Source organism: Eumetopias jubatus, unplaced genomic scaffold (genome assembly GCF_037043125.1).
Source record: "Eumetopias jubatus isolate StellerSeaLion01/CBP00866 unplaced genomic scaffold, mEumJub1_p1.0 scaffold_4, whole genome shotgun sequence".
In the NCBI taxonomy this organism is placed as follows: Eukaryota; Metazoa; Chordata; class Mammalia; order Carnivora; family Otariidae; genus Eumetopias; species Eumetopias jubatus.
In genome coordinates this window covers 155,136,580-155,158,527 of record NW_028274810.1, presented here as the reverse complement: position 1 = coordinate 155,158,527, position 21,948 = coordinate 155,136,580, and the positions used below count along the sequence as shown (strand labels likewise).

Here is a 21,948-nt window from a genome sequence, read left to right as displayed (position 1 = left end):
AGTAGTTTTGATTTGTATTTTCCTGATAATGTGATGTTGAGCATCTTTTCATCTGTTAGCTGAAAATTTAATTTATAGAAAATTTTGCACCTATCTATAGATGTTCATAAAGGAAATTTATTATAACATATTTTTAACTAGCAAAACTTGGAACCATTTAAAAGCTTAACTTTAGAAAAATAATTACATTCCCCTAAATTATAGTACCTCTACACCATGGAGTCTTAAAAATAGTGTTTATCTACACATAAAGAAGTGGAAAGTTCAATAGAAAATATTGACAAGCATAAAAGAAGAAATAATTTAAAAGGGAAATCACACCACAGAACAATATAAATGACATGATGCATTTATTTTAAAGTATGTGTGTTAAGTTGATGAAACAATCTTAACATATAGCAAGATAGAATTCAATGAAAATATTGCGGTAAACAAATAAGGCATTTTATGTTGATAATAGAAATGAAAGAAAGAAGTGTGACTTTTAGGAACATGTACACACCAAAGAGTCTCAAACTATATAAAGAAACAACTGATAGGCTTATAGGAAGAAACAAGTATCATAAGCATTGTAGTTAATTATTTATATACAGTCCTCTCAGGAACTGATAGAGCAAATAAATTAAAATTGGGGACAACTAGAAACTGAACATTACAAATAAAGAATTCAAGCCATTAGATATATGTAGAACTCCATATCCAAGAGCAACTTTCCCCCTCCATATTAAGACATAAGCAATATTTACAAAAATACATTGCGTATAGTGTTCACATAGTGTCAAGAGCAAAACTAAACCTTAGAATTGATTTTAAAAGGACAGCAAAGGACAGTCCTAAGTGTTTGGAAAGTTACATATTATTGTACTCCACTGATTAAAAGCTATTAAGAAAAACTTTCAACCGTATAGCAAAATCACTTTACTTCAAAATATATGAAATGTAGTTGAAGCTGTAGGTAAAAGAAATGTGTGGTGTTGAATACATCAGAAATCAAGAAAAAAGAAAATGAATGATCTAGGCATTTGAAACCAGAAGTTTGGAAAAAGAAAGCAAGACTAAATAAATAAAATTTTAAAAAATAATAAAATAAGTGTGCAGAGATCAATGAACTATGAAACAATAACTGCACAGAAATAGTAGTTATTTGTGATATGAAATGCTGTTTAGAAAAAATTACTTACAAAAAAATAAACCCTGTTACAAGCAAATGAAATATAATAAAGACACAATAAAGATTTAAGGATAATAAAGTGTTATAAACAAGTTCATTCTAATGATTTAAAAAATCAGATGGAAAAAATACACTTCTATAAAATATAAAATATCAAAAGAAAGAGAAGCATGAATTAGAAAACTTGAAAAGGCCAAAAGTCATTTTAAAATGGGATTTTTTAATAATCAGGATAACACACAATCAGCTGGTCTAATTCTCCCAAACTTATAAGAAAAATTTCTATCTTATACAAGTCCTTCCAGAAATCATCCTTGTATTATTTACTATTTCCTGTATAATCATTTTATGTTCTGTACCTCCAGAATTTGAGGTATTTGGAAGTCTATATCTATAGTTTTGAATTTATGCTGACTCTTGCTATTTAGTGATATTTAGTTAAAGCCCAGATATGTGGAAATATCTGGAAAACTTGAGGATCAAAATTTAGTATAATAATAGCAAATTCATATGTAGCATTTTCTTCCTGGTAGACACAGCTAAATGTATGTTGTATATTTATTAAAGTAATCCTTAAGCGTGAGAGGAATCAAATCTAATATTATGAAGCAGTGCCCCAAATTCAAATGAAATGACAAAACCAAATGTGTAATTCTGAAAACACCAAGCTCATTAAAGCCTAAGTAACAAAAACAGCAGTATTAACCAAAGCACAGTATAACTGGTGCTTGAACATTAATCCTTTTAAAAGATCATAAAAAGACAGGACATATGTGAGGAAAGAATATGGAATTCCATGAAATATCATATACACACACTTCCCCTATACATGTACATGTGTATGTATATATATTCAAACCTCTATATATGTCTATATAGAACCCTATCTGTCATCTATCATCTAACTATCTATCATCTAGCTATCTATCTACCTATCATCTATCTACTTACTAAGAAAGAATAGAAAAGTATAGAGAATTCGAAGTTGGAGCTGGTGAGAGTTTAAATTGGTGCAGCCACTATGGAAAACAGTATGAGGGCTCCTCAAAAAATTAAAACCTCAAAAAAACAACTATTATATGATGCAGCAATTCCATTTCTGGGTATTTACCCAAAGGAAATGAAAACACTAATTCTAAAAGATACATGCATCCCTGTGTTTACTGGAGCATTATTTACAATGGCCAAGATATGGAAACAACTCAAATGTCCATTGATAGACAAAGAAGATATGTTTTATATATATATATAATGGAATTATTACCTAACAATTAAAAAAGAATGCAGTGTTGTCATTTGCACCAACATGAGTGGAACTTAAGGATGTTATACTAAGCAAACTTAGAGGACAGAAATACTGTATGATTTTGTTTATATGTGGAATTGAAAGAATGAAAGAACAAACAAAACAAAACTCATAGATACAGAGAATAGATTGGTGGTTTCCAGAGGAGAGAGGGGTTTGGGAATGGGCTATTTGGGTGAAGGGGACCAGAAAGCACAAACTTCCAGTTATGAAATAAATAAGTCATGGGGATTAAATGTAAAGTATGGTGACTATAGTCAATAATGTATTATAAATTTGAAAGTTGCTAAGGGAGTAATACTTAAAAGTTCTCATCACAAGGAAAATGATTTGTAACTTTATGTGTTGATAGATAGTAACTAAAGTTATTGTGGTGATCATTTTGCAAGGTATGCAAATGTTGAATCATTACTTTGTATACCTGAAACTAATATAATGTTGTATGCCCCTTATACTTCAAGAAAAAAATAGCAGTCCATATTACTATTCTATATCATTCTTTTTCCAGTAGCCTAGTTTTACAAGGAAAACTGGTATCCCTTCAGTTAATGCATATCTTGCTTGAAGTTGTGTCAGTCTTATAGATCCTCAGATACACTTCTGCTCCAAAACTGTTTTGGCCTGTGAGGCAAATGGGATGGGGTTTATCTTAATTAACAAGATGTCCTTTAACCATCTTTCTAATCACTAGTTTCCATTTAAACTGTCCCAGGCCTGATACTAATAGCCAGTAAGGAATTATACTTCTTATCATGACTCTGATCTGAAAATTGGAATAAAATAGTTTTATTGCACTTGTGACTACTTTCTAGCATATAATAAACAATGGAAATAAAAAGAACAATGCCTAATATTTAGTTTCTGTAAATCCTTCTGATATTTACCTTAAGATAAAATCAAGTTTGTTCTTTTCATAATGGTCTAATGATTTCCAGTTTTAAAATATATGTCTGAATTTTTTATGAGGAGCTTCAAAACCTAGTTTTTTTCCATTTTAAAAGAAAATTGATTTTATTAACATTCTTGAATACAAAATCTTGAAAATTAGGATATTAAGAGGCTTTAAATTTGTCATCAGATTAAAAATATATTAATCAGATTAGTGATAAAAAGTTTTAAATTTAGTTTGTGAACACAAAGGCATTTTCACTACATTCTTTTTCTAGTAGATCTTTGATTTTTGCCCTTCCTGTCATCCATTTCTTCCTTTACATTTTCCTAAAATTCAAATAGTATTTTTTTAACATTTATGACAAATGGAACTTGTATCTGACTTTCATTTTAGTTAAGATAATTTACTCCAGTAATTCTCAAACTTATATTTAAAGAGGGGAGCTCTTGGGCACCTGGGTGGTTCAGTGGTTAAGCGTCTGCCTTCGGCTCAGGTCATGATCTCAGGGTCCTGGGATCGAGCCCTGCATTGGGCTCTCTGCTCCGTGGGGAGCCTGCTTCTCCCTCTCCCACTCCCCCTGTTTGTGTTCCTTCTCTGGCTGTGGCTCTTTCTGTCAAATAAATTAAAAAAAAAATCTTTAAAGAGGGGAGCTTTTTTTGGTCAGTCATTATAAATAATACAAATCTATAATTTTACATGTATACATATATATTCTCAGAATTTTCCAAATATTCTGGAAATGTATGCAATAAAAATATTAACAATGGTTATCTTTATGTATATATATATTTTATGAGTATATATATTATACATGCATCATATTTTATATATTTATACATATGTATGTATATGTATATAAGATACATGTATTTATGTATTCTTGTGTATTTTCTCATTTTTTATGAGCAAAATAATTGTAATAACAGAAGCAATATAGGTATTTAAAGTAATACTTAAAATAATACTCTGCTGGACTTTGGTATTAGCGTGTTTACTTACAGAGATTTTGGTTTTGTTTACTCTTTTCTTTGAAGTGGTGATTATAGGTTGAATCTCTCTTTGTGTTTCTTCCTTTCCACTCCCTTCTCAATGTATATTGTTTTGGGCTTAAGGGTGGGGAGACCTATCAACTGTGACAGTATAACCAACAAAACTCTGGTCAAAAGGGGTCAAAAGACACTATTAGGGTCTTCCTTTATTTTTATTCATATTTGCAAGAACCAGTTTCATCAGGATGCTTATATAGGAGAAATCCAAGCCACAATTCTAGGGCTGATGTATGCTACTACATCTCAGTGCAGAAAGTTCTTTCTCCACTTAAACCCTTGTTTTCTGTCCATCACTAAGAGTTGATAGGCTATCTTAAATGACCTAAGACTTTACAGGTGCACTATATGTCTCTGAATATTTTCTACCTCTTTCTTCTCCCCTCTTTGAAGATTTAATTCTGTGCCTCTGGAATCCTAGGAGAATTCCAAACTTGTTAATCTACATTTTCTTATGCGGTAGTGTATCCACTCATATGGATGGATCTCATGTTGGGTGGAGGAATATCAGTCCTAAGCAATCATAAACATATGTCCCCCATTCTCTCCAGAGGGGATTCTCGCAAAACCTATTTTTTAAATACAAATCAACTTTAATTCCTTAACATCAATGAATATGACCTTTAAATAATAATAAAATTTAATCTATACAGTTCATGACTAAATCTTTCATTTAATATTGTGTTATAATCCTTCGGATTTGTCTATGTTGTCATTTTCTATGCAACCCAAGAGGAATGAGTATAGAGATGACAATATTAATCATGACATCACTGATGTAAGTTCTTTGTAATGGGAAGCAGAATCAGAGGCCAAATAGGTAAAACTGGGAAACACAATGGGGGGAGGGGGTGTTAAGTCTTTACAGGTAATTCGTATGACTCTTTTTCTAGTCAAAATATGGTGACTAACATAACATAATAAAATTAAATTAAATTAAAAAAATAAAACCCAAATTTCAAAATAAAACATTTAAAAAAGTAATATTTACAATTTCTTACTTAAGTGATGATACACATTTTTTGTAATGTTATTAAATTCAAACTACTTGATGAAAATGGTTTTTCTATATTGTCTTCATTAAGATAAAAATTTGCTATGATTATTATAAAGACCATAAACAATTACTCAGGTAGCAAATATCCCCTCTGTGGAATGAGACTGCCTCATAGATTTTGCGGCAGTGGTTCAGCTTTTTCATTGTTGCCTTGCCTTCAACACGAAGAGAAATTTCTATGGTCTTTATCCTTTTAATATTAGGTATGCTTCTCTATGATCTATATAGGGCTTGACTTTCAAGAAAAAATTTACAGTAGTGCAGCTCTGAACATTTAAAATAATGGTCTTCTTTAGTGTCTATTTAAGTGCATCCTTTTCTTACAACAATTACCAAGAGGCTCTATGCCTCCCTTTATATCCTATTGATTGGCTAAAAAAAGTAAAACAGTTATATGATAGTCTCTATTATCATATAACATTTTCTCTACTATCATATAACCTTTTGATAGAAAGATACTCTTTGCTTTTCGGAGTATGATCTATGAGAAAATTTCTTCTTGTCTATACAATTTACACATAATTTTACAGACATACTTTACTTTGATGTCTTAAGATAAATTTATAGTATCAGTGTTTGGCTGTAACAAATACAATATAAGACAGTAGAAGTGTTACCATAAATTTTTATTTAAGCAAAATAAATGATTGGTGATAGAATAACCTTTTAATGTTTTAATTATAAACTTCGAGCTCTGAATATTATATAAGGAAAGGGAGATAGCATATTCTTATAAACATGTCAGCAAAATAATTAAAATGTCACTTGATTTATCTTAAAGTATTTTCCATTGTATGTTGGTGTTCATTTTTTGCTTATGGTAAATTATATTTACCAATTGCCACCTTGTTCTTTTTTAACCCTAATTTTTAAAGAGCTATGCTATTCTCTAGCTTATTTTTCAATAACATCAATATTTTTTCTCATGTTGATATATACTCTTCTACACTATGAAATAAATGCTTTTGAATAATTAAAATTTTTTTTAATTGTCTACTTTACAAAATCACAGGAAAGATACACATACATCTTTATATTTATATTATCATTTTTGTGTTTGGGTTTTTAGGAAAAAATATTGATATGTTTTAGAATGAACAAAGCTGAAATTCAATTTGAAATAGTAATTTTAATTTATGTAAATCCAATTTATTTTATTATTTAAATTATATTATGTTGATAATTTAATGTTATATAGATCAGATGTTTTTTATTTACATTGCTTTTTAATCCATTGATAGTTATAAAGGTATTATCCAGTTCACCTTCAAGTATATCTTGGCCTTAGGGTGGCTTTACAAATTTGAGAAAATAATAATGATAATAATATGATTTGTTATGTAATATCATGTGTCAAACCTTATGATAAGCACTTTATATACAATTAATTACCATGTGGCAAGTATAGAACAATGACCCCCAATTTTGCCATTTTAAAGTTGAAAAACTTGAAGCTCAGAGAAGTTCTATAATCTATCTGAGGTCACTTACAAAGTGGCAGAGTAGAGTTTTAAACCAGGCCAGTATGGCTTCAAAGTCCTTGCTTTAACCACGGCTGTATTTAGTAGAGTGCCAGGCCTGGCTCAAGTCACAGCCCCCAGAAAGTCAAAAGCTAAATATTCAGGGATTTTGTGAGCTGGTTGTTAAGACACTAGCAATTTGAAATTAGCCATGGCAGGAATATTTATACCATAAATGTCAGCAAATGCTACAAATTGGGCCTTGCCCCACTCTTTCGTGTCCTCCGCCTGACAGTTTACTAGCATACCATTGCCTTTACAGCCAAAGTCTTGTCAACATTTACCTATATTTTAGGTTACAAATATAAATAACAGATGGAAATTTTTTATCATTTGCTGAGTACTACATATAAACTGCCAGCCATTAAAAAATTTGCCATTAATAGTTCCTGAATTAAATATGTCATCTTTTATTGTGATATCTAAAATAATTTTTTGTTGAGAAGAATGTGTAAAATGATGAATTATCTTTTTTATTTTCAGTGATAGTGGAAAGTGGAAAGATAATTTCTTTTGTGGCTTATATTAATTCTGGATATTGTGACATTTATAGAAATATTGTAGGACTTACAAAACTACAATCAAAAAAAGTGGTAAGTTTTAAACTTATGTATTCTCTTTAATCATAATTGAATCTAGCCTAATTATTGAACATTTATTTGTCTCCTTTTGTGAAATTTCTGTTCAATTTTTTGACTATTTTTTGTTATTTCTTTTCCTTTTACTGAGTTGTAAGATACAGGAATGTAGAATACGTTGTATTTTGAATTGTGAGACATAGGAATGACCAATAAGCACATTAGAGTTGCTTAATATCTTTATTCCTCAGAGAAATGTAAATTAAAACCACAACAAGGTACCACTTTAAGAATACCAGATTGGTTAAAATGCACTTTACATTTGACCCAGAAATTCCACTTTATTTACTCAAGAGAAATAAAAATATACATTACAAAAAGACTCACATGAATCCTCATAAGCCAAAAACTATAAGTAATCCAAACGTCCGTTGACAGTTAGATGGATGGAAGCCTTTATATTCTTACAATGGAATGCCATACTTCAATAAAGAGAAGTAATGCATACAAGAATATGGATGAATCTCAAAGCATTAGGCTGGGCAAAAACATCAAACCCAGTCTATTTGATTCCAGTTTTATAAGGTTCTAGAACAGGTAAAACACTAATTCAGTGATAGAAAAGTTAGAACTAATCCTTTTTTTGATTGGTCATGCAGTCTTCAATGGCATTTAATATAATATGTAAACTCAGTTGAATTCTGCTACACAAATTATATTTAGTGTGAAGATCTGCCATTTATATAAGTGGCAATTCTTCAAGTTAGATACTGGCTTTTGACCCCAGGATATTTAGTAAAGTCTTCCACCTCTTCCAAGTTCATGTCATCACCTACTTGGAGAGCTACACTTTCTTAAATCATACTGCTCATCAACTCATCCCCATTTTGATGCTGTTGAGATCTCCGTGAAAAGATAATTTGGAATTTCGACTTTTTCTCCACAATCATGCACACTGAAAACCTGGTAAGCCCTTTTCCACTGTTTCTAATTTGGACCTAAATTGCTAGTTCCCTGAGTCAAACTCACTTTCCATGTTTCTGTATTATTTAAACAAGGTCTTGATGGAATTCCATCTGTGGCCATTAATTCCATCAATTCTGATCATAGCCCTTTGTGCTTATTTTCTCATTCTCTGTTAGTGCAACAAATGTGCCTTGCAACTGGGGCTGAGGTAATAAATGATAGCTCAGAAAACATACAAAGTTAAGCTATATTTACAAAATGCTATCCTTGGACCTTGAAAAATGGAATGAACTCAATGTTTCCTAAACATTGGTGGATTAAAAATTTAATTTGCAGGTCACTAAATGACAGTACTTTTAATTACCTTAGAAATGTTGAAATTGTCTATCAATTTACTATTGTTCTAATATAATTTAAATACGTGTGTACATAACTGTTTTCTCTGACTTGAATACAATTGCAATTTATTTTAAATACCATACACCAAAATGATTTCTGAACAGTGAATTTCTTATAATAATAGTATTTATCCATTGAATGAAAGTGGTTTCACTGAACATCAATTATCTGTATCTCTTACAGAAAAAAATTCAAAAACTTGTTTATATGGGTAGACTTCAGGAGAAGGAGTCCTTTGGTGAAATTAGCGTTCTTCTTCAAGTTCCTTTCACATGCACGATAGTTACTGGAAAAGAGGTTGAGATGGCAATCATTGAAGATAAGGACCTATTTGGTAAATACATACATGTCTTTTATACCGTTTTATTTGATGAGTTTTTGACAAATGTAGATATATTTCATAGAAAGAGACGGACACTCAAGTAAGTGTAGGTGTATATATATGTTATTTACAGAAACAATGTATCTATAGATAGTCCCCTTTAACACTCCATATTCTGTCTGATTTAATTGTGCTATTTTTAGAATGTATTAATATTTCAAAACACTGATTTGAAATTAATAAAATCTCTAATTCCCAAGTTACCATTAATAGCATCATTCCTTCCTTTTATGGCATATCTCTTGGTTTTTCATATATACAATTATTGCTTCTATGTTTCTGGTTCAGGTCAAGAGTGTGCTATCTTCCAATGTACAATCTAGATCAAGTGTATATGAAGAATCGTGGCTTGTAGCATTTAAGCCTTTACTTGAAATTCTAGCATTCTAGTAGTATTAAAAGAATAGTCATGCAGCCACCTGTTTGGTCCTCCAAACATTATACTCAAATAAGAAATGCAATTGAGTATGAAGGATAAATGAATAGGGTTTAATAAATGATGACATAACAGGACATTAAAGAAAATAGTTTTTTGTATAATAAAACTAAGAATATCAAACATTAGATAAAGGATAAAAGAGGAAAAACTCATGGAAATGAACATGGGTGAGAAATTTGCTTTAAATAAACTAAATTACAAACATTCCCAGGCTGCCTGGGTGGCTCAGTTGGTTAAGCGTCTGCCTTTGGCTCAGGTCATGATCCCAGGGTCCTGGGATTGAGCCCCTTGTCAGGCTCCCTGCTCAGCAGGGGAGTCTGCTTATCCCTCTCCCTCTCCCTCCTCCCCTGCTTGTGTGCTCTCGCTCTCTCTCACTCATTCTCTCAAACAAATAAACAAAAGCTTAAAAAAAAGAAGCATTCCCATGATTATGCATGTATGATTGACTGAATCCCCTTATCCTGAATTGCAAGTTTTTTTTTATGTTTTTTAAAGAATATGTACTCTACCTGCTTAACTGTGATTTTGCTTAACTTCAAGCTCATACATCCATTTTTTAAAAGTTATAAATTTGAAATAGCATTGATTAATTTTCTTTGTTTCTGTGACATTCAAATACAAACCCCCCTAAAGGTAAATATCACTTAAAAATAAATACCAACTACCAATTAAAATTACAATATTCTCACTTGATATAGGCTTTTTCTTTTCCTGTACTAATTAAGTTAACTGGTGCAAGGCAAATACACTGTGGACTTTTTTATGTAAATCAACGTTTCACACATGAAAGTACTTCTTTCAAGCATGTATTAGAATCTTCTTTGCCGTCTGGCAACCTAAAATTAAAATAGATGGCTTAGTGTAAGATTTAGTTGTGTTTTATATGTATGCTATCCATACTTAAAATTTCTTTCTATGTTTTGCTCATTTGAGACTGATGTTTTAAAGCTACTGACACATTGTGTGCCTAATTAAACATTTCCTAAACAGAAATGTTCTTAAGGATTTATTTTGCTTGTTTTGCCACAACTTTTAAGAAAATAAAATATTTTACAGTTGACCCTTGAAAAACATGGGTTTTAACTGTGTGGGTCCACTTATACAGGATTTTTTCAATAAATACATTACAGTACTGAAAATGTGTTTTCTCTTCCTTATGATTTTCTTAATAACATTTTCTTTCCTGTAGCTTACTTTATTGTAAGAATACAGTATATAATATATATAACATACAAAATATATGTTAATCGACTGCTAGCCATTAGTAGTTTAGTTTTGGGAAGTCAGAAGTTATACATGGATTTTTGACTGCTTAGGGATTGGTGCCCCCTCCTCCTGCTGTACAAGGGTCAACTGTATTTGATTTCAGAGTCTTTTTTTTAAGACTTGACTTATTTGAGAGAGAGAGAATGAGTGTGCTCAAGTGGGGGGGGCAGAGGGAGAGAGAGAGAGAGAGAGAATCAGACTCCTTGCTGAGTGCGGAACTCAACACGGACTCAATCTCAGGACCCTGAGAGAGTGACCTGAGCTGAATTCAAGAGTCCATCACTCAACCGAGTGAGCCACCCAGGTGCCCCTAATTTCAGAGTCTTTTTTATTTCTACATTCTAATTATTTTATATTTTATTCCAAAAAAGTAAATATATATATTGAAAGCTAAATAATTTTAATGAGAAATGTAATGGTTAATTTTGCTGAATCATCTTCACACATGAACAATGTTCTTTATTTTTGCATTTTCATATTACTTCATTTTGTTTCCATCTATTCCACTCTTTATTATCTGAAATATGAATCCATCTCTATAAAATGGCGTAGGGAAGGACTTAAGAGAAAATAAAATGTGCCTTAAAAAATATCAAGTTGATGAAAAATTGGAAGCATTAAAGTGGAATAATTAACTTGAGCAAAACCCAGGATGTATCATCTTGCAATCAGGATAATATTGTTATTAGCTGGTGTATTAAATTGGTGTTAGGAATAATTGTTTATATGTGAGGTGGTCCATTAAGAAATAACAAAAACTAATAAAACCAATGTGCTTCAACAGAATTCTTAGCCACATGTGGATTACATTGCCTACACTTTCTAATTTATCAAAAATTGTTAAATATGCTATTTCTTTTTAGAATTGTAAAATGTATTACTGGAGAACTAAATTAAAGTTCATGTCTTTTCTTAAGTATACAAGTCACACTCTATTTGTTCCCATATAAATCATGTTAAAAGGCCAGTATCACTTAAATGATCCAGTTTATCAACAATATTTAGTAAATACATAAAGGGAACAATGAATTCACTATACCTATCTATACTTTGGGATAGGTAGAACAGAATTAGGAAACATAAGAGATTGCATAAATGTTAAATACTTTGTCTGGAGAATTATATATACAACTGTCTATATACAATCATAAAGGAAGCTGTGCAATAATTAGTTTTGAAGTATTTAAAAATACTTGAAGAGTGATTTTTTGTTCATTTAGGTTGTTAACTTTTGGAAAGTTGCAAATAACTTTTGCAATCTATATACATGCTTTTCAGACATTACCTTGAGCATCTAAATAAAAATGAGAGTAGTAGAATTATTATTAAATTTAAGCAAATATAAATATATTCTTTTTTATATAATGCCATTGGGAATATAGTTTACCAGACTATTATTTTTAATAATAAGGTAGTGTATTTTTGTCCAGATTCAGAACTTATACCTCAAGTCATTTAGATTAAAATTATGAATACCAACTATTTTAATTTTACTGGTATCTGAAATTCTCATCCTACCATTAAAACAAGTGTACCACTTTTGTAATGATAAAGGATTACTTTTCATATTAAAAAATGAATTACCACTCTTTTTAATTATATCTCAATTCAACCACCCATGACTGAAAAAATAAGGGATAGCTATTGATTTAAATTGTCTTTCTTTGTGAAAGGAAAATTTCAATTCCAAGGTGACATTGCTACAAACTATCTGAAAGTTTGTTTGTATTTAAACAGAAAGAATATCCAAAGACTTTTATCTCTGATAATGAGTCTCTTAATCAAAAGCCTAGGAAACTAGATTTTTTACTATAGATAGGTCTTTTAGACATTTTAGAAGCAATGAATACATTCTTATCCAGAAGATCTGCTTCCCAGTACATCAGTATTTCTCCTTCTTGCTGAGACAGGTTATAACCAGGGGTCTCCTTGGTAACAGTGTTAATCAGAAGAGCCTAAACTTTTGAACAATTTGCCAGAGTAAATATGCTTCCCTTTCCTTTGATTTTGGTTTTGCTTTATGATAAAATTTTGTTATAAAAATACATTTCCAAGTAAAATAAGGTATGACACTTAAAAGTATTTTTTCTCTTATGAATCTTTTTTTGCTCCTTACTAATAATGTTAAAAGAAAAAATGCTAATTAATTTGAGTAAAATTTTTCTTTTAATTTGGGTTTTTATGAACATAGTTTTGAGTGAAAAAATTATATTTCATATAACTGTTTCTCAGTATATTATTTTATTCCATTAGGTATTTTGTAAATATATTGAAGAACTGTTTTGTTAATGATAAAACCAGCCAAATATTTTGAACATCTTGCAGACATTTAAAGTAGTTCTTAGGGATGCATCGGTGGCTCAGTCCGTTAAGCGTCTGCCTTTGGTTCAGATCATGTTCCCAGGGTCCTGGGATCAAGTTCCTCATTGGGTTCCTTGCTCAGCAGGGAACCTGCTTCTCTCTCTGCCTGCCACTCCCCTTGCTTGTTCTCTCTCTCTTTCTCTGACAAATAAATAAATAAATAAAATATTTTACAAAATAAAATAAAAGTAGTTCTTACTTGAGGAAATTATCTTATGAAATATCACAAAAGTTCATGAAACAATAATGTATCTTATTTTGATTGATGGAGTTCCAATTTCCTCAGTCCTCAAAGCCATCTATTGGAATTTGGAGGAGTCTAATAGGTAACATTCCTTTTACTTGCCTGAATTCTAAAGCAAATGAGAACAGGACAAAAGAAGAGAGTAGAAGGGAGGTCAAAATAGCACCTTTATTGTTGATAGAAACTGGAGAATGTGGTTTATATCTGCAGACTAGAGTCCTAATCCTGAATCCCAAAATTCACCTGGATTACCTACAGAGACATTGGCAGTGCTAGCCTACCAAATGTCTCTTCACACAGGAGATAGGGTAGGGCTTCCCAGGAAAAATTACAGAGAAGCAGGAAGAAACATCCTTCTTGGTAGACAAGCTGGATCCCAAGGGGAGGTGGAAAGGAAATGTTAGAACTCAGTATCTCAATCTTTGTTCCAGGCTAGGAATGATTGACATGGCAGAAAGAGGCTGTGAATGTTAAATTTTTCACTCTCCTGCTCCTGAAGAAATCAGCAATAATGTATTTTCTCTAATACTCTGTAGGAATCTCCACATCCACTGGGCCATTGTTTTGGCCATTAGAACCCACCATTTCATTGCATTCTACTGTAGACATGTACACTCCTGGAGTTTAGCAAAGTTGTAGTACTACCAAATGCTATCAAGTCTCCCTCCTAAATACCCCTTAAATTTCTTTCTTCATCTTTATATCCAATGCCATATCTTAGTTCATAATTTAATCATCTTTTACTTAGATTTCCAGGAGCCACTTAATTAGTCTCCCTGTCTCTGTCTTTATCACTTCTAATCCATTATTTATACAGTCCCTAATTAAACTTACTACAGTGCAAATCTGTTAGTTTCCCCCCTACTTCAAGCCTTTTATTGACTCCCCTCATCTATAGCAGGCCTTCTTACTGTCTTCATCAGGGAACACATAAAAATTGTAATATTTTAAAGAAATTCAGGGTAAATAGAGTAAGAAGCTTTCCTTTCGATCTAAGTTATGATCTATCAGACTCTCGGCATCTCAATCCCTTTTAGCTGCACCAGGACTGAGGAGATCGGTATCTCTGTACACCTTAACCCTTTTGTTAAACACTAATTGAAAAGTTCTGAGTTCTATAGAAAAGTTGAAATTTCTTAAGAGGGCTTAAGATCCATTGCAATTTGGGATTTGCCAAACTACTTACCTCTTCATTCTCATTGCTTAACTGCCCAGGAATATCAAACTAAGTATAATTTCCAAAAATATTGTTTTATGCTTCTAAGCCCTTTGTCTATTCTATTGCGTTTCTCTGGAATGGATTTTCTCTCCTTAACCAGTTGGAAAACCATTATTTTTTTCAGCTGGAAAACCATTATTTATACTTCTAAATGCCAAATATTAGAATTTACCTGTTCCCAGGAAAGGTCCTTATAAACCTTCCTCTTTCTACACATACTACAGTATTTTATTTTATGTCTACACATCTTTTCTTAATAAACTTTGAACTCAAAAGACAACCTTCACAATAAATGCTCAGTAAGTGACAGGACATTACAGAGTCCTCCTTTGTAAGGTTGTACTGATGACTTTAGATCATGTTGATCCTTTGACACATTGGCAGTCATTTAAAATACATAATGAATGCTTTACTGAATATCATTCTTTCATTGTTTTTCCATATTCCTTTTTAGAACTGGAATTACACAATTTCCAGTTCAATCACTGTTTATTTCTTATCCTACTAATTGGATTATAAATTTCTTTAGGTCAAGGAATATGCCATTGTTAATTTTTATATCCCATGGCACCTAGATTCTTTCTGAATAGTCAATACTTTTTAATATTTTTTTCACAAGCCCATTAATTTCCAAATACCTTCATAAAATCTGGTTTAGTTTTCTGGTTAAGGGTTACTATTGACAGTGTCCTCAAGATGGATTTTTTGGAAGATCGTGTTATGGAAAAAAGAACCTATAATTTAATAAATATTGATGACCCTGAAAATCAAAGAACAACAGTTCTTTGTTACATGATACTTTTTTTGTCCACAAATAAATGGTCTACTTCATTCTCAATACTCTTATGTACAAATAATCTATCCCATTATTAAAATTCCCAAACTTTTATTCAGAAAACTTTTTTAAAGTTTTTATTTTATTTATTTTTATTATTTTTTTTTTTAAAAGATTTTATTTATTCACTTGACAGAGAGAGAGACAGCAAGAGAGGGAACACAAGCAGGGGGAGTGGGAGAGGAAGAAGCAGGCTTCCCACTGAGCAGGGAGCATGATGTGGGGCTCAATCCCAGGACCCTGGGATCATGACCTGAGCCAAAGGTAGACACTTAACGACTGAGCCACCCAGGTGCCCCAAAGATTTTTTTAATTCCAGTTAGGTAACATACAGTGTAATATTGGTTTCAGGTGTACAATATAGTGATTCAACACTTCCACACACCTGCTGTTTACTACAGCCAGTGCACTCTTTAATCTCCATCATTTATTTCACCTATCTCCCCTCACCTCCATTCTAGTAACCCATCAGTTTGTTCTCTATAGTTAAGAGTCTATTTTTTGGTTTCTCTCTCTCTTTTTTTTCCCTTTGCTTGTTTGTTTTGTTTCTTAAATTCCACATATGAGTGAACATACAGCAAAATTCTTAATGATTTAAGTTCAATCAATTCACATATGGTACTTTTTTTAGATTTCCAGAGCAAGTTTTCTTTGTGAGTGAGATGGTATGCTTCCTTTTTATAAACAGTGTAATCTATGATATTTTTCTTAAATTCCCAGAAAGAACAATGTCAGCTTTGCCTTTAATTGTGGTAACTTCCCTTATCTAGACAAACTCACATTAGTATTTCTTCCTTTCTCTCCATATTTTCCATTTCTGCTACTTTAATCAGTTTTTAGTTATGATTATATATTTATCTTATGTCAGATTCTTTTTTAGTAGATATGTTATAAATTTTAAAAATAAATAACTATTAAGGTATGTGATATAGAAGTAGATGGATTTAATCTTTTAATAATAAAGAAAAGAGTTTACTTATTCTTTTAATTAATGGGTTTAAATATTGGCCAGTATTTTTTTCTCAAGAAAAAGCAAGTGTTATTGGAAATTAGACTTTTCTAAAGATGATGACTCTACTGACTCAGAATTATGGAAGTATCAGCTCAGTAGGTTTAGGTGAAGCCACCAGCCACATAGGTGATACTGAAATAGATAGTTGACCCTAACTACATGTAACAAAATTTGAAATGCAGTCAGGTAGAATTTTGGTTTTAAGGAATCATCACAAGCAGAGTTAATGATGCATCTCTTGCTTTCCTGGACATGAAGCATTTTGATAACAATGATTAGTTCAATTTTAGTCCTTAACCTTCATAGGTTTTGATTCTTCAATTTTGTAAGTATATGAAACCTTAATCGTGAATTTATTTTCAGCAAGGAATCTGAATGACAAGTCATGTAAAATTATCGTTAATGTATTATATTTACTTAGAAAATGTTTTGTATACTTCAAATTTGTAATTGCTTGTAAATAAAATTATTATAAATTTTTGGCTAATAGGAAATTACCAGGCCATGCAGAGTGCCTTGCTGGTTTAGCAGACAATACAATATTAATCAGATATGAAGTTCAACCCAAAGATTGATGAAAACCCAGTATTTCTTTTTTTTCTTTTAAGATTTTATTTATCTGAGAGAAAGGGAGAGGCAGTGTGCCTGCATGGGAGAGAGAGAGGAAGCACCAGTGTGGGGAGCAGCAGAGGGAGAGGGAAAAGCAGGCTCCCCACTGAGCAAGGGAGCCTGATGTGGAGCTCCATCCCAGGACCCCGGGATCATGACCTGAGCCCAACGAAGACACTTAACCAACTGAGCCTCCTAGGTGCCTGGAAAAACCAATATTTCTTAAACTTATTTTTAGAATTATTTCACATAAAACTTCAGGTCAAGTTTCTCTGTAAACCTTAAGCCTCAATATATTTAGAGACTCCAAATCTATGTATACACCTATGTAATTGTACACACTTACATTGTATTTCTTGATAAGTTTTAATATTTATATTGCAAAAGCTTGCTTAATTGTTAGAATCTGCAATAGTTCACATCTGATTAATTCAATGTTACAGCTTCTGCCACTTCCAACCACACTTTCATAGTATAGTATTTTTTATCTTTTGATTATTTATATTATTTGGCTAAACTAATCACCTAAAACACACTGTTCCCTTATAAAACAATTCATGAAAAAGAAAATCAGACTGTAGGAAATACTGTATCCCATCAATATGTACATGGAGGTTATATCTAATATGTAATATACCCACTGAAATATAATAATTAAAGTGAATATTTACTCTGTACTTCATCACAATTTGTATTGTGCCAGTGTTTTTCTAAAGTATTTCTGATAATGCATCTTGGCTGAAGGCTAAATATTAACTACCACTCAATTTTCTAGGAAAACACAATTGAATAAAATGTGTCACATAAGTAACTCAGTAAAATCATTTCTATTGACAGAGTTATACAATAATAAAAATACTACATTTTAAAATTTGAGTCCTTGAACCAAGAATTTTTTTAGAACCAAGACTTTAATAAGGATAATTTTAGTAAAAGAAATTATCATTGAGGAAATTTGTCCCCATTGCTGATATTTACTTCTTTTACCATGTTCTCTGACTGGCATATCTTTATTGCAGATATTGACTAGAGGTTCAGCAATCCCTCCTTTCTCTTCCTGAGCACAAAGGAAGATTAAGTTCCCCAGCCTCTCTTGCAGGGAGTTTGGAGCCATGCAACTGGCTCTGGTTAATAGAATAAAAGGAAATTATTATAGCCTGGCCATGAAAGATATGATCTTCCATGATCTCACTCACTGTCTGGAAGTGAAGTGCTCTAAGATAGCAGAATCACATGATGGTGGGAATGTAGGCCCTGGGATCCTTTTCTTGGATGGAACTTCCCAGAAGAATAGCTCAGCCAGGAACATCTGTTTTATACTTTGTACAAGTGTCAAGTAAACATTTGTTGAATTAAGCAACCATGATTTTGGTTTGTTTGTTATAGTAACTAGCAAGTGCTACCTTGAGTCATACAACTGGCAAAAATGCAAAATTTTCAGGGGAGTTCTTAGAAAAGTAAAAATTTCCAAATTAGGATATTAAATGAATATGCTTTTCATGATTATTCTTTTATTCTTAACATTTAGAAATCTTCTGCTCAAAAAGAGTTTCAAGACACATTTAGGAATAAGAATATAAATGTGCATAAAGAAGTTATATGCTAATTTTCAGAAAAAGTTTTCTTTTTTAATTACTTTTGGACAGTACATAATATCATATAGGCAAGAGATGGCAAAAACACAAATTCAGCTCTTTTAAAAAATTAATGTACTTTAAAAATCCCCTGATAAAATCTTTTAAAAAATATCTTATGGGACACCTGGGTGGCTCAGTTGGTTAAGGGTCTGCCTTCAGCTTGGGTCATGATCTCTGGGTCCTGGGATTGAGCCCCACATTGGGCTTCCTGCTCAGTGAGGAGTCTGCTTCTCTCTCTCTCTCTCTCTCTCTCATTCTGCCCCTCCCCACCTCTCATTTTTTTCTCTCTCTCAAATAAATAAATAAAATCTTAAAAAAATATATCTTGTAGTATAGTTATATATTTCCAGAATATAACCAAAGCTATAGAGTATACTGTGTGGTGCCAGTTAACAAAGAGAGAAGTAAGTAGAATTTAGTACATTTTGAAGAGAAAGCAAAAAGTTAGACAAATTGTTAATCAAAATTAACCTCAATAAACTATGTCAGATAAACCTCCACCAAGATTTAATAGAAAATTACCCAGAAATATTTGCAGACAAGGTTATCAGTAAATCTACTGAGGGAGTTTACAATGACTATCTTTTCCAAAGGCATAGAATTCATTATAAGTAAGTCTTTATATTCAGTGTAGGTATTATACAGATTTTTCCCTTATAATATTATATGATAGGAACTGAATTAAGGCTATTAGATTGAAATCTTGGCTTAGAAATGATTCCAAATTCTCAAAAAAAAAAAACTGAAATGCATTATATCATGCAAGACAAAATTTTTATCCTTTATTTTTAAATGCCTTTTCTCATATAAAATCCCACAAAATTGCTTAGAGTTACCATTTATTAGAAGTTAAATCTGATTTAAAATTTTCAAGGTCTATTCAACAGCAATACTGGATTTCTTCCTTAATACTTTCTGATCTGCTTGTAGGAAATGCATTCGCGATCCTATGTCTATTTTCAGGTCTGGATCTACTTGGATCTCTATTGGTAAGAGATACATAGATCATTTGGAGGAGGAATTCCACTTTCTGTGTAAATATTTAATAGTTCACTATTTAATGATATATATTGGCTGCTGAGAGTTTCCTGTGTTGTGTGTTGTGCTACACTATTGTGCTAGATCTTTCCAATAGGCTTATTCAGTCTTTAAAAGACTGGTGTTGGTATTTTATTGGAGGTAGGAAAATGAGAAAGATACTAAAAAATAACAGAATGTCTAAAGATAAATTAACAAATGTTCATACAAATGACCTTTATAAGGATTAGAACTAAGGTACTCTGGGAATGGGGACTTTTACCTGGGACTTGAAAGCAGATTAGGTCAGAAAATGAATGGGGTGAAGGCATGTACTCAGTTGGTGAATTAGAGAAGTTGTACATAGGAATCAAGAATGTGTAATTGGAGAATAGGAGTTAGGACTCCTGAGAAGATTATCTGGGCAATACAATATCAAGAAATGGGATTAAAATTTATGTGGAAAAATGGGTAATGATTTTGCCAAGATGCTTGGAAAATCAAAACAGAACAAGATCAATAAAATAGAATTTGGTTGTTTGCCAAAGTCTTTGGTGACTGAGATGCTGCCTATATACTTTTACAGAGTATAATCAGCATCACTCAAAAGGTGAGTGCATGTCACTTTACAGGCCAAGGAAGTTCTTGTCACCTGGTCAGGATGGGTAACTCAAGGAAAATGAAGAAGGCATTTTTTTTTTTTGCCAACTTCCATATTTGCAAATGAGGGTTGAGTAAAGGAGGTCCAAATTCACCCATCCATGCATCCATCATTCAGTTAGTTAAATAATTTTGAGCACTTACATTATCCAAGTAGTTTCCCAGGTGCTAGGGGAATGACATCCGAAAAGAACCCTAATCCCATTCGTTCATATTCTGATGAGAGAAGAGATAGATAATACATGATTAAATACAAAAATGGGAAACCCAATTATTATTTCAGATGAGTGAGAAAAAAATAATAACAATGGGTGATAGATCAGAGAATACTTCTTTAATTGTGAGGTTCTCTTCTTCTCTGAGAAGGTAACATTTGAGATGAGACTTGTATGTTGGAAAGGGGCCAATTAAGGTGAAGATCTGGAGATGAGCATTCTAAGCTGAAGAAGGAGCAGGCACAAAAATTCTTAGAAGGGAATGACTGTGCAATGAATATCAAAAAGGAGACTGAAGCCGTCATGAGCAGGGGAGTAAAGAGAGATGTCTGGAGCAGTAGACAGATGTAGAAGATGTTGAATTCAGCAGGCCATGATAATATTCTAGTTGTAAGATTATATTCTAGTTGCAAGAAAAAGGCTGTAAAGTATTTAAGAAGGATTTCTACAGGAACTGTGATCAACAAGCCTGGGAAACTTTGTATGCTGTAGAGCTATATTTCAGATTAGTACATTATATACTCTAAGAATTGCAGTTAAGAAAATACTTAACTTTTTATCTAGGAGCTTTCAAATTTAGAACCCCTTTGTTTCTAGTAGTCTAGACTTTCCAGTTGAGAATGGTACAATTTGTTATTATCTCATTTGATCCACATTATGTATTCCCTCCATCTCAATGGGTATCATTTGATCCAACCAGATTAAGCCCTTAAGGCCTGGAGACAGGCCTGATTCATCACTATAAACCCTTGCTCAATGCTAAAAGGTCTTTTTCGTGTCCTTTTAAAAAAAGATTTATTTATCTTTATTATTTATTTGAGATAGAGAGAGAGCACGAGTGCATGGCGGGAGAGGTGGAGGAAGATGGAGAGAAAGTCGTAGGCAGAGTTCGTCATGGGGCTCCATCCCAGGACCCTCAGATCATGACCTGAGCTGAAACCGAGAGTCCAACACTTAACCGACTGCACCACCCAGGCCCCCCAGGCCTTTTTATGTCCTAACTTCCTATCAAAAACATATCTACTCTCTATGACCTATATTAAAATCTCCTTTTTTGTGAAGCTTATTAATTTTCTCCTTTGATGAAGACAGTATGATATGGTAAGAAATTGAGTGT

General features: G+C 32.1%; 1 protein-coding gene across 2 annotated transcripts in view; it reads left to right on the top strand.

The window, feature by feature from the left end:
- CNBD1 (cyclic nucleotide binding domain containing 1) overlaps nt 1-21,948 on the top strand; it is a 433,287-nt gene that overhangs the window by 331,008 nt on the left and 80,331 nt on the right. For both annotated transcript variants that reach the window (XM_028111485.2, XM_088023124.1), the window contains 2 exons: nt 7,476-7,585; nt 9,119-9,269. In XM_028111485.2, the coding sequence (XP_027967286.2) occupies nt 7,476-7,585; nt 9,119-9,269 (261 nt within the window). The remainder of the gene's footprint in view (nt 1-7,475; nt 7,586-9,118; nt 9,270-21,948) is intronic.